This window comes from Vulpes lagopus, chromosome 13 (assembly GCF_018345385.1).
Source record: "Vulpes lagopus strain Blue_001 chromosome 13, ASM1834538v1, whole genome shotgun sequence".
In the NCBI taxonomy this organism is placed as follows: domain Eukaryota; kingdom Metazoa; phylum Chordata; class Mammalia; order Carnivora; family Canidae; genus Vulpes; species Vulpes lagopus.
The window spans coordinates 51,433,826-51,447,450 of record NC_054836.1 but is presented as its reverse complement, the minus strand read 5'-3'; the positions used below and the strand labels follow the sequence as shown (position 1 = coordinate 51,447,450).

Here is a 13,625-nt window from a genome sequence, read left to right as displayed (position 1 = left end):
GTGATGAGTAGTTTCCTCATCTTAATACATTATTTCTTGCTTTTCTGATGACTCTTGTACCCACCCTGCTGATTTTTGTCATGGTAATTAAGGGACACCATGAAAGTAGGATCAGGAGTTTCCTTGATTGTAAAATAAGTAGTATTGCAATGGCTCCTTGCGGGTGAGTACCTGTGGACTCACATTATATCATGTTCTTTCTTTGTTTTATTGAAAGTACACCCACTCTTGAGTGTTGCATGTTGAGTCTTGTGGGGTTTTTTGTTTTTAATTTCTTTTTTTTTTTTTTTTAATGAAAACTGAGTCAATGATTTAGGAAAAGCCAAGTAAGTTGTGGTGAAGTCCTCAGTTCTGTTGGCCTTTCCAATTTTTGACTCTCTGTGAGCTCTTTATTTTGAAGAAATTGGGTCACCTCTATATGGCAGTACCTTCCCCTCTCCTCCAGATTGGTGTCACTTGGCAAGACAAATGAAATCATTACACCTAGGGCTTAAATCTGCATCTTCTAAACCTCTAAAATGAAAACTGCTGAACTGTCTAACCAAATTTTAAGATGCATTCAACTCCTAAATACAGTATTTTCCTTCCCCCCAACCCACCCATAGTATTTGTCTGATTTACCCCTGTCACTTCTTCATTCCCTTCACTTATCTACTAGCTGGTTCTTCCTGTTACTCCCTAATTGAATCCTCTCTATCCTTTTGCATTCTCTAATCTCTATGGCATTTACTGTTTAGAGTACATTGATGTATTTTTCTTTTCTTGTTTACATCTATATCCTTCCGTAACATGTAGCATTTGTCTGTCCTGGATTTTCTTAAGCTTCGTCTCTGACTGAATGCTTTTCTTTTTTCATTGTCTTATCCTCTGTTAGGTATTCAGCTTACATTAAAAAAAGAAAATCACTGATGATTAAAATGAATTCTGGCTCCAATAGGGCAAAACCAGAATTCTAGTCACTTTTCCTTCTTCCAGCCCCTACCCTGAATAGCATGATGTCTTTGCTTTACACTACTGTTCGGTTTTTTCCTACTTTACACATGGCACGTAATGTCGCCAGTGTCTGATCAGACACTGATGAGAAGTCCTAGTGAATTGACCTTCACTTGTAAAAAGAAAAAAAAAGAAATTGTAGGACCCCAAGGATTTTGTTAAATCCATCTGATTCTCTATTTGAAAGCATTGTTTCTGGTCCCCCAGATTTGGATAGTGTTCTTCCCAGCAGGAGGGACTGTTCTTATGTACCGTGTCTGGCACACACTGCTATTCTACAGATACCAGCTCCTGATGATGTTAATGATGATGGTGATGGTGTGGGTGAGTATTTTGAAGGCAAAAGGACAGAAGTGGGAAGAGAACAGAAACACCAGTAATGAGGTAGGGATAGTGGGAGAGCGTGAGTCAGGAAGAAATAGCTGCTGGGACAGATGGATTATAACACATGCTACACTTTGTCTTCATCCACTGCCTCTGGGTTTTAAAAGGAACCAATCACACCACATAAAAGTATCCCAAAGCTGCACTGACTGTTTCGCCGTCAAACCATCCAGACCACTTATACTCCCCTCCTTCATTCCCCGTGGGTCTCAGGGACAGAAGTGCCTCCATTTTGTTGCCTTCTCAAATGGAGTGGGGGCAGGGAGGGAGATAAAAGATAGGTAAGTAAAATGGAATGAGCATTCAATTAAAGTCCCTGAATCCTGCCAGATTCAACCTTATTCTAACAACAGCTTTCTGACACGTCCTATTAGGCCCACACACTGGAAGGTGTGAGGACATAATGATGCAGTCCTGTCCTACCTGTCATTTTTTTTTGGCTTTGCCCCTTAGGTATGCCCCATCTAGGTCAGACTTGAACCCCAGAAATGGCTCCGTCTTCTCCCTGAACCAAATGCTTCTTTTTAAACAAATTTTCCTGATGTTTTTACCACTTAATTGAAAACCAAGTAAAACCAACAAACAAGACACTGTTTTTGTTGTTGTTTGTTCATACTCCTGAGGAAGAACAAAAGGAAGATCCTAATGTAGATGTGTGCTAAATAAGCTTTGCATTTCTTTTTTATCCCAGTGTGATTGTTGTCATTCTTATGGTTCATGTTGGAGATTGCATTGTAGTATTATTGTAAGTTATGAAAGGGGAATGATAACTTGCATGTGGTAAGTAATGATATAGATAGTCTTTGGAGTACAGATTTATCATCCTCTTAACTCTACCATCCAAGTGCATTTTAAAATTGAGTTCATACTAGGTGCTTACCCAAAGGATACAGAAGTACAGATTTGAAGGGATGCATGCCTTCCAGTGTTTGTAGCAGCATTATCAGTAATACCCAAACTGTGGAGAGAGCCCAAATGTCCATTGACTGATGAATGGACAAGAAGATGTGAGATAGGGCAGCCCCGGTGGCTCAGCAGTTTAGCGCTGCCTGCAGCCCAGGGTGTGATCCTGGAGACCCGGGATTAAGTCCCACATCAGGCTCCCTGCATGGAGCCTGCTTCTCCCTCTGCCTGTGTCTCTGCTTCTCTCTCTCCTCTCTGTGTATTCTCATGAATAAATAAATAAAATCTTTGAAAAAAAAAGATGTGAGATATATATATAGTGTATATACACAATATATGTATATACATATACACAACATTCACTCCTCAGCCACCAAAGAGAATGAAATCTTGCCATTTGCAATGACATGGATGGAGCTAGATTACATTATGCTAAGTGAAATAAGTCAGAAAAAGACAAATGCCATATAATCTCACTCATGTGGAGTTTAAGAAAGAAAACAGATGAACATATGGGGAAGGGAGAAAAAAGGAGAGAAGGAGACAAGCCATAAGAGATTCTTAATGATAGAGAACAAACTGAGGGCTGATGGAGGAAAGTGGGCTGGGGATGGGCTAGATGGGTGATGGGTATCAAGGAGGGCACTTGTGATACGCACTGGGTGTTGTATGTAAGTGATGAATCACTGAATTCTACAGAAATCAATAGTGCACTGTTGCAACTACCTAAAATTAAAAACAAATAATAAAATAAACAGGAAAAAAATTGAGTTCAGTTCAATGATGACTGGAAGCTTTAAAAATCAGTCCCCTTTGATCGGGTTCATTTTCTATCACTAAGGGGCTTTTTTGCTGTTTTTCTTTCCTTTTTTTTTTTTTGGTCTTTCTTGTTAAAGATAATAGAAGAAAAACAAGAAGGAATCAAAAAGCAGAAAGAAGGGGATCCCTGGGTGGCTCAGCAGTTTGGCGCCTGTCTTTGGCCCAGGGCGCGATCCTGGAGTCCTGGGATCGAGTCCCGCATCGGGCTCCTGGCATGGAGCCTGCTTCTCCCTCCTCCTGTGTCTCTGCCTCTCTCTCTCTCTCTCTCTCTCTCTCTCTCTATGTTTATCATAAGTAAATAAATAAATATTTTTTTAAAAAAAGGCAGAAAGAAGTAGCATCTCAGAAACATACAAACATAGTCACAAGGTTGGCATTAATTTCCTTTCTGTAGTTCTTGCCTACAGAAGAACTGAGAGTTGGGGGAAAAAAGATAAGAAAAATGTATCTCATTCATCTTTTATGTATCCTACTGTAGTAATGTCATTGTAATTGCAGTTAAAAGAAAGACAGTTTTACTACTTTCCTGACTAAATATTCTTTTATTTGTCAGAGTAGCCTGTATCCTGCTAAATTCTCGGTAGAAAATAATGCCACTATGAGTTTCTAATGCACATAATATAGTCTTGGTTTTGTTATAAGCACCTCTGTTACGTGAGTTTTTAAAGGTTGATTGATTTGAGAGAGAGAGAGAGAGAGAGTGTGTGTGTGTGCATGAGCAAGAGAATCCCAAGCAGACTCCTTGCCAATCACAGAGCCCTATAGGAGTTTGATATCATGACCCTGAGATCACAATCAAAACCAAGAGTAGATACTTAACCCACCCAGTCACCCCTGTTACTTAAATTTTAAGAAAATCTCTATGAATATCCTTAAAAATCTTTGAATTATGATATGACTTTATATTTATGTATCTTTTTATGATACTTATTATACCATATATATTTATATTTATTTAGTAACTACTCATAGGTTTTATGGAGTTAAAGGAAATCAGAACTCATCCTTTGAGATCAGTGTCTTCTAGGGCCAGATAGCCACTGACAGTTGCTGGCATGAGCGTCCTTGCAGCAGGGATATTTCCGTCTGGCACGGGCCTGGAGAAGAGGGTATAGGGGCTAGGAACCAGACTTCCTCTTCTTAGTATCCTGCTCAAGTTTTTTCCAGTCACTATGAACCTCCTTAAACACAGCCAAACTCAGATATTTATGTTGGAAGAGTGTTCTCTAGAAATTATTTCTATAGATTCTTTTGATTTTGCCGGAATAGTAACCTTTCGTTTACAACAATGCTATTATAGTTGTGGGCTTGTTGAAACAAGTTCAGATTTCCATTCATGCTATTTCTGTCCTCCTATTTTTTACTCTGGTATCTCTCATTTATTTTAGGTTTAGCGGTTTCCCTACAGCTATTACATGGAGACATTGAGCAAATCAGAAGAGAATACTCATCAGTATTTTCTCACGGAGTGTCTATAACGAGGAAGTTGGGTTTTTCTAATATTATTATGCCTGGTAAGTGATGTGGGATGGACCAAAGGTTGACACATGGGTATTATGTTTGTTTTTGACACTTGAGAAATTTTTGAAATTGGTCAGTTTTGAAGAGTTCAAATGGACCATTGCTAAAGAAGAAAATGAGGTATGTGATAATAAATAAGCAAAAGTTTTTTTTTTAATCTTTACATTTTTATTATATTAGGGTGAGTAACTTATAGGGCCGTGCTGCATATTCTGTATGACCATGATATGATGGAGAACTGGGGTAGGATCCAGAAAATATTTTACACTTTGGTGGAAAATGTTAGCAAAGACACTTAGGGGAAATCCTTATAGGTTTTGATAAGAGTAATTATTGAGCAGCAGTTGGCCCTTCTTGGAGGATTCTTCTACCCAGAATATGTATATGTAAATAAGCAACCATATGCAAATACCATATGTATTTCTGCACCTTTCCTAGTTCTGTTTGAGATCTATCCAGATCTCTTTTAGCAACCTAAAAGGACTCGAAAACAAGTGTCTGTTTCTAAGTGGAGAAGGTGGCAGTTAGTGAGAGTCACACTATTGAAGTAAATGCCACATAGTAGTAGTTTCTCAGTGCCCCACATCCCACCTTCTACAACCAAGACAAAAAGGAGACCAAATGAAATACCCTCAAATTGTTAACAGTATTTTTAGAAACGAGATTGTGTAAATCTCCGTTTAAGGCCCATGTATGAAAGCAGGCGCGGGAAGTTGCATCTGACAAGGCCTCTGGCACAGCTGAGAGAGGAATGGTAAGACTGCTCTGGACAGAGACCTAACGTGATGCAGCAAGTGACCAGCGTCGCCCTGTTGCAGCATCCCGTGATCTCTTTATGCAAATCTGTTTATGCAAGGAAGGCTGAGAGAGAGAGAGCCTGGAAATTTCCTGAGATGACCTGACCTGGCTTAGGGACCTGCCCTGCCTGAGCATCTCATGCCACTGTCGTTGAAAATGACTGTTTATAGAACTGTTTACTTGGTGGCCTGTTACTCGGTGGCTCTCGCACCCCCTTCATTATTTCCTTCAGTTGCTATAAATAACTGGTATTTCCTCTGTAACAAAAAAAGAAAAACCTTCATGCCACTGGGAAGCAAATTGATGGGCAAATCTAATATAAAAAACATATTTTCGAACAGAATGCAGACAGCTGCTGGAAGAATTCCTCAGCTTGGTCTCTGGGCAGTATCACCGAGAAGTGGAAAAACATAAAGCAACATGACACTTCACCAGCTGAATAATTGTCTGGGATGTGCCGCGCTCAGGCCGCGTTTGTCTGGCTTTCATGGCGGAGTGAGCTCTGTGTGGAAGGGGGCTCCTTGCGCCCCGTGGTGGCCGCCACGGTCGCGCTGCCCGGCCGCGGCCTGCAGGCCCAGGTCTGCCGTGCTGGGCACGCCAGCACATCATTTCAAAGCACTTGCTGCTTTTTCTCCCCTCCTTTTTCTCCTGCAGCGTCTTAATCTTCCAAGTTAGACAAAGAGGGGAAAGACGTGTGTGTTTACATCCACAGGGGAAAGCAGCCTCGAACCTCCCTGGGATTGTTTTACGTGGGCAGACATGGCGCTGGCTTTCCCTTGGTCATTTTCAGAATGTTGACTTGTCAGTCGATTCTCAGGGTGGCCCTCTCATGAGCACTTGAGCTGAATTCTCCAACGAGAAAATGGGTGGGGACAGCATTTCCGCTGCCGGGGTTGCAGTGACAGTCTGCTGGCCTGACTCTCTATTTTCTGGCTTTCTAGACTCATCCATCAGAGTTGATTTGTGTGCTGATGGGGGTCAGGACAGGTGAGGCCGCGCTCAGACCAGCAGGACAGGTTCCTCAACATAGCTGCTGCCTCTCTGCAGAAGGAGGAGTCTGTGGTCTTGACACTCCCGTCGAGGCCCATAGATTGTGCTCAGTGCCAGACTCTTTATGGAAAGGGGAGTGGCACAGGAACAGGAACTCTTCCCCTTGGTCTGGCGGTGGCAGGGGCACGTGTCTAAGATGTCACCTAGTGTGAGGAGGTGATCCGGCTGTGCGCTTTCGAGCTACCATGACCCTTCCCTGTTGTTAAGGGTCGGTCACCCAGCACTTTGTTTCTCAGGGTGTGTAATTTTCAAAGAGGCTAAGTCACTTCCTTTGAAGCTCCATCACTGCTACCTACAAACCGAATAGCTCTGCCAAAAGTTCCCCGATCCGCTCTCTGAGCCCATGACGGGGAGCGCAGCAAAAATATTTCAATCCGTGCTCTGCAGAAGAAATGTAATGAGAGCCACAAATGTAATTTTAACTTTGCCAGTAGCCGCTTTCAAAAAAGCGGGGAGAAAGAGTTGGGATTAATGTTAATAATACATTTTACTTAACCCACTGCATCCAAAATATTATCATTTCTAATAGGTAATTCCTGCAAAAAAATTCTTAATGAGTTATTTTACACTGTCTTTTTTTACCCTCCATCCCTGAATGCTGGTGAGGGTTGTACATTTACAGCACATCTCTTTCTAGCCAAGTCACATTTCAAGTACTCAGTTGCCACACATGGCAGCGGTTACAGTATTGGACAGGCTGCCTCTAAGTGTCTTAGCAGACTGTACAGAGCAGGACCTGGGCCATTGCTGAATATCGGGAAGCACGAAGTTTCCATCCAGCAGACATTTTTGAGCAAAGCTGACTAATGTGTCAGGAATGTCAAGAGAGGTCAGACGGAGCCCTTCCCCACCCTGAAGGTCCATTCTTATTCCGAGTTTATGGTTCTTTTTAGGCAAAATGACCTTTGCTTTAATCATGGCCTCCCTACTTTCTCTTCCCCATTTGTGCCCTCTTCCCTTGGAGACTTGTTCCCATGTACCAAGTGGTGAAACTGTCACTCTTTGTTAGGGAACCCCTAATTAATACCTTCTGGTACAGTCAGTCTTTCATACGAGGTCTATGAAGTTCCTAACCTAAAAGGAATTAAGTAAAAGTTGTGCAGTGTTGGAAGAAGGAGAGGTTGAGATTTGGAGGGGAGAGGCTCACGCTGAAAACAATTAGCAGAGCCTGTGTTTCAAATGGCTGCCCTTGGAAGTAGCTTTGACAGTGATCTCAAGATTTATTTAAGTTTATTTTTCAAGCATCATTCAATAAGCTGCCTTCTTCTTTGACTGTTAGGTGATAGTTCACATAAGTCAAATTTCTCTTTGGTCAAAGATGACTAGATAATGATTTACTGGCTGGGGTAAGAAAAATGTACATATGTTTGTCTCGTGTTTAAGAAGATATGCAGTTTTGTTCTTTTAAATATAAATATTATTATTCTCTACCAGTCACTGACAGACACATACATATCAGCAGATGGGATTACCTGAGATTTCTTTTGGCGAAAGCAGGTGGGAGCCACTGTGATATGATTTGATCTTCCTTAAGATACATCCTAAATCTAACCAAACCCCACCACCTCTCAGTGCATGTCACTGGGCCTCCATGCCATGTATGTGCAACCACTTGGCCTGAACCCCATGATCACGCTAGGGAAGGGAGATATGGTCTTCCAACCAGTGAATACCCCAGTGATCCAAGAGAGGTGAGGACTAAGGCTCTCCCATGTTATGCTGAGATGGGATTCCAGCCTCAAACCATAAAGCAGTGGGGGGCTGGTTCCTCCAAAATATTGAAGCTTACAGGCCCCATTACACAAGGGGGTAGGACTTTCCCCAGCTGGCCCTACCAGAAGACCGTTCTTTGTCCTAGAATGTGATGGACATCAGGGAGCCCCCGCCCATCCCTACTCCTGTCTTTACACAACACTGTTCTGGCAAGCCTGTCGTGGATGCTATTGTGGCATTTACCATTGTTTGCTTAATAGGCATAAGCAAAAAAGTAAAAACTACACCCCCAAAAAGCTCAATATCTCATAATACTCTCCTAAAATAAAGCAAGACAAAAATAAGAATGGACACAAAAAAATACAAAAAAATTAATAGATTTCACAGAAGTACACTCTGTGCAAGAAATTGAAGTTGAATTTTCAACCCATGCATAAATTTCCCCTTTCTGTGTTCTGCTTTGATTTCCAGTTACCTGTGATCTTGTCCCTGTCCCTTCCCTCACCCATGAAGTTTTCATGAAGTGATGGAATCTTGGATATGGATGGCACATTGTGTTGGTTTCTTATGGCTGCTGTTACAGATCACTACAGACAGGGTGGCTTAAAACACCACAAAAAAATGTTATCTTCCAGTTCTGGGGATCAGAAATTTGTAGAGGTATTACTAGGCTAAAAGCAAGCCCTGTCATCAGGGCTGCATTTTTTTCTGACGACTCTAAGAGAGAATTGAGTTCCTTGCCTCATCCAGCTTCTGGAGACTGCCCACACTCCTTGGCTCATGGCTCATGGCCCCACATCATTCCAGTGTCTTCTTCCCTCATCACATCCCCTTCTCTGACTCTGGCCCTCCTGCTTCCCTCTCCCTCTCCCTGCTATAAGGACCCTTGTAATTATATTGAACCTATGCTGATAATCCATGCAAATCTTCCCATCTCAAGGTCCTTAACTTAATTAATCACAGCTACAAAGTCCCTTTTGCCATGTAAGGTCACATATTCACAGGTTCCCAGGATTAGGACATGGACATCTTTTGGGAGTGCAGGTGGTGTCATTATCCTGGCTGCCACACACATGAAGGGTCATGCAGCCCAGCTGTGTGTCCAGTGCATGAGTTTCTTCCTCAGGTTCCTGGTAATGGTTTTCTGGCATGTAACTTGAATATTAATAATGACCAAGAACACATCATATTTCAGAATGACCTCTGTCATGTTGGACCAGGTTCTCTCTACCTTCTACCCATTGCATTGAGTTTTTCTGCTTGAAACCTCAACATGTTTAAATTCACTTAACTCTCTTGGGACCCTCGTTCCTCCTCCGATAGGCTCTGAGTCCTTGTTCTGTATTATTTATGGCCTGGAGGATATTGTTCATGTCTGTGCCAGTCCTGTAAGGATAGTCTCTAGAACTGAAATCGGTGCTTCAAGCCTGGTCTGACCATTGCAGGATAGAGTAGGAGTCATACCTTCTTTGCTCAAGGTGAAGAAAGCTGAATTGCACTTGCTTATTCAATGGCTATTCTCACCCTGTTGAATTCCATTTTTCATACTAAAAGAAATGACTTTCATACTAAAAAATGATATTTTCATACAAAAAATTTAATACGTTAGACATATTTCTTAATCTCTACATATCCTTTTTTTAATCTATAAAATGGAAATAATAGGGCCTTCTTAGAATGTCATTGTGAGGACTTAATGAACTGTTCTCTTTGTAGCACCTGGAAGAGACCTAACTACCATCTGTCTACTACTGTCATCATCATCATTAGTGTAATCTAAGTTGTTAGTCTTAGACACGTGTTGATTTGTTTATAGCTAAAGGACAGGAGCTTCTCTTTTCCAGTTCCATAATCTTAACAAACATCCAGCACAGATTAAGGCACTTGGTCAGCCCGTAGCTGAGTGCAGTGGTTTACTTGATGTGGTGAGCTTGCACTCTGCAAGGAGTTCATAGCACAGAATCAAAGATCAAGGTTTTCAGCTACTGATGGAAACCTCTTGGCTCTGGAGGTCAAGCCATAAATTGACCCCATTTGACTGCAATCGCTGAACTCTTTTGACTTTGTTCCCATTGTTGTGACCTTATATTTTTTCTGTCTACAGTGATATTTTCAGAAGCCTTCACGTGTGCAAAGGCAGTGGGCCTGCTAAACAGAACAAAAGTGTTATGCACATCAAATTTACAGAGTATTAAATATGAGAGAGAGGTGCAAGGTGTTAATAAACATTGTCAGGAAAATAGCTTTTCACACTAGTGCTATGACTCCATTTCGTACTCACTTTATGGTTTCTCTCTTAATTACCCAAGATGCTTTCTTAACACCGTTTGGGCTTATTAGTTTTCTCCAGAGCTGACCTCAAGTGTATTGATTTTAATTAGCACATGTTTCAACTTTATCCTGCTGCATATTTTGGCAAGATGTGGTACCTTGCAGTATTGGAACATAGCAAGCTGCGGAATTCCTGGGGAGACATATGTAGAATGTCATCCAGCAGAAATATTCTCCTTGTCATGTGTTCTCTTTTCAAAGAAATCTTACTCGAGTCTAAAAGACTTGCAAAGGAGGAAGGGGTTGCAGGGATAGTGACCGTTTAAGACCAGAAAAGGAAAGCTTGTGCATCAGGGCCTCTCGTTTATGAATTCTATATTTCAGAATTTCCTAAGTCACAGACTCAGCGTGACATAACAAAGTAGTCTTGTCCCTCCTACCACCTGTCTTACCCGTACCTCTGTCTTTGTTCTGCCCCCATTTTAATAACTTGAGACCCAGAGGTTTACAGTAACCTATCTAGACTGATATCACACACAACAGACAGTAGAGAGAGAGGAAGACTGGAGTCTAGATCTTTTATTCCAATCTTCCCGTGACCCTATATTCCTTAGGCTTATTTGAACCCAGAATCTCTTTTGAATTCAGAAGAGTTCGAAGAATCCAACTATGGTATAAGTGCAACAGGCTTTATGGCTTAATTTGGGAACTAATGCTGTTTTCAGCCTTGCTCCTTTGTCAAAATATACCATAGCTTCCTCAGATCTCTCATCTTCTCAGTACGGTCTTTTCTCATATAACACCCCCTCTGCCCCCATTCAGCACTCCCTATGCCCCTTTCTTGGTCTGACTTTTATCCCCAGCATTTCCTATTATTATTCAACGTGCTGTATATTTAACTTCTTTATTAAAGACATCCCTCCCCCCCCCCCCCCCCCCAATTACTAGACTCTAAACTCTGTGGGAAAAGGATTTTTGCTTTGCTTTGCTCACTGCTGGTCTACAAGGCCCAGGATAATATCTGGCATGTAGTGGGTGCTAAAAATATCTTTGCTGAATGACTACACGGAGAAAGAATGTCATAGTAGCAGCAGTACATTCCTCTCCCCACCACCCCAGTTCCTCCTTCGGACCTAGACTACAGACTGGGAAAAACTGGTCACCTTGCAAACCTCCCTCATCCCCATTTGCCTTCGTTAAAGTCCAAGTTGCCATTCCTTCCGACAGATGAGAGTGAAAGTCCCCTCCCCAAGAAACACTTACTCTTCTTTTTGCAGGACAATTAATCCCCATGGGGTTTGGACCAGCTAATTACTCATTAGGAGAAATTCCTAAGGTGAAAATCCCTGTAGCCTGTAGCTGTACTTCCCCTTAATCAGTATGTTTTAGTCTGTTTGTAAGCAGAGCTACTCATTATGTGTCACCTACTCCAAGAAGCAAAGGAATTTTGCTATTGTTAACAGACATCTTTTGCTCTAAATTACCCCGATTGTTTCTTTTTTATCTGCCAAATCTGTTAGTGGGGAAACTATTGTCAAGAATTTCCTCCGAGACATATTGTTGAAATAGCACGTGTGCGGACCATCAGCATACCAGGCCTATTTTGATTTTGTTGAAATTGGCTGATTCAGAGGACAGAGTTTTTGAATGTACTCGTCATTCTGTAATGGAATTGTTAAAATGCACATCTATTAAGGATGTGTTTATGTATAGGAATGAGTACATATAGTAATAAAACCAAGCAAACTTACAAAAATTTACTGGATCGTTTTCTTAAAAAAAAAAAGAGAGATGGTTCAGACAAAACAAAAAGCATACAGGTATAATTTTAAATGTGTTGAAATACATTGGTTTTCTCTTGGAATTCCAAGTTCATTGCCTTTTCAAATTGATTTGTAAGAAAGTACTAGAAATGAGTAAGCCAGAGACCATTATATCCATTATTTCCAAAGTATTTTTTACATACTCTTTGTAAAGGGTGGCTTCGATTTCATCTGTTCTGGGACTTACTCATTTTGTCTCTTTTATGGCCCATCTGTTTCCTGGTCAGCCCAGGTCATTCGCACGTCATGCCCTCATCAAAAGTTGATCTTAGTGGAGGAAGATGACCAGTCACACTGGTATTCCCCTATGGTTTCAAAAGCTGGGGTACTTTCTTGTACACACTTTGGTCAGGAAGTTTTGTAAATCTCCCAATTGTGGACTTATTGATAACCATATGGTATGGTTATCACTCTTTCTAGTGATCTGTTTTGTGTGTGTGTGTGTGTGTGTGGAGAGGTGGTTTTTTTGTTATTGTTGTTGTTGTTTCTTTTTAGAAAAAAGTTTGCTTATAATTCTTCTACTGTTTGAAAGCTATGTTAAATAAAAGTAAGTTCAGCTCTGCCAACCTCACCAATATTCATCTTCAAAAACGTTCTGGTAACAGTTTGTTTACTTCTTTCTCATTTCCCTCGTCACTCACCACTTACCCTTAATTTAATTCTAATAGAGTAAAAGCATACTTTCAGCCTGTTGGCCTTAGTTTACTCATTGGCATCAACTTTCTCTTTTTCTTGGGGCCATAAGTTTTATAAATAACCAATGGAGGAAAAAAATAAATGGTATATGTGTTCATAGAGTATGTCGGTTTGAATCTTACTTCTTTTATAGCTTGATGGTAACTGATTTATTCTACATCTGTTCATAAAGCACTAACCTGGATTCTTCTAGCAGTGAGATCATTTTGTCCATGAATTTTGAAAAAGATTTAAATTGTAACTCTACCCTTTGCAGTCCTGTCATTTTATTCCACTTGGGTATTTCTTCTACTCTTAAGTGTTGTGTCTATAAAGTATTAAGACTGGCTTCTTTGAGCCACCCTGCTCGGCTGTCATTTTGTAATCACACCTCATAAATGAAATGAGGGAAATATTGAAAAATGATGAAACTTGACAACACCTTCCTACTCAATCCCCGTATTCACCTCTTAGCTATACATTTTTCAGTATTGCAAATTCAGACCAGCAGAGGCTGGCCTTTACTTCTCTTGGATATTGGCAATGAGTGTGGGGACCTTTATATTAAAGTGTAAATATAATATATTTTACTTTTATATGTATGCTATAACAGTACATTTTATGAACTAAGATCCTTCTTGATAGAGTACTTTATTACACTTCCTAGTTTTACAT

At 40.9% G+C, this 13,625-nt stretch overlaps 1 protein-coding gene across 7 annotated transcripts in view; it reads left to right on the top strand.

Annotated features, from left to right (window-relative positions):
• Positions 1–13,625, top strand: part of DOCK4 (dedicator of cytokinesis 4) — a 409,301-nt gene that overhangs the window by 249,539 nt on the left and 146,137 nt on the right. For all 7 annotated transcript variants that reach the window (XM_041727815.1, XM_041727817.1, XM_041727816.1 and 4 more), the window contains one exon: positions 4,488–4,613. In XM_041727815.1, coding sequence (XP_041583749.1) covers positions 4,488–4,613 — 126 coding nt within the window. The remainder of the gene's footprint in view (positions 1–4,487; positions 4,614–13,625) is intronic.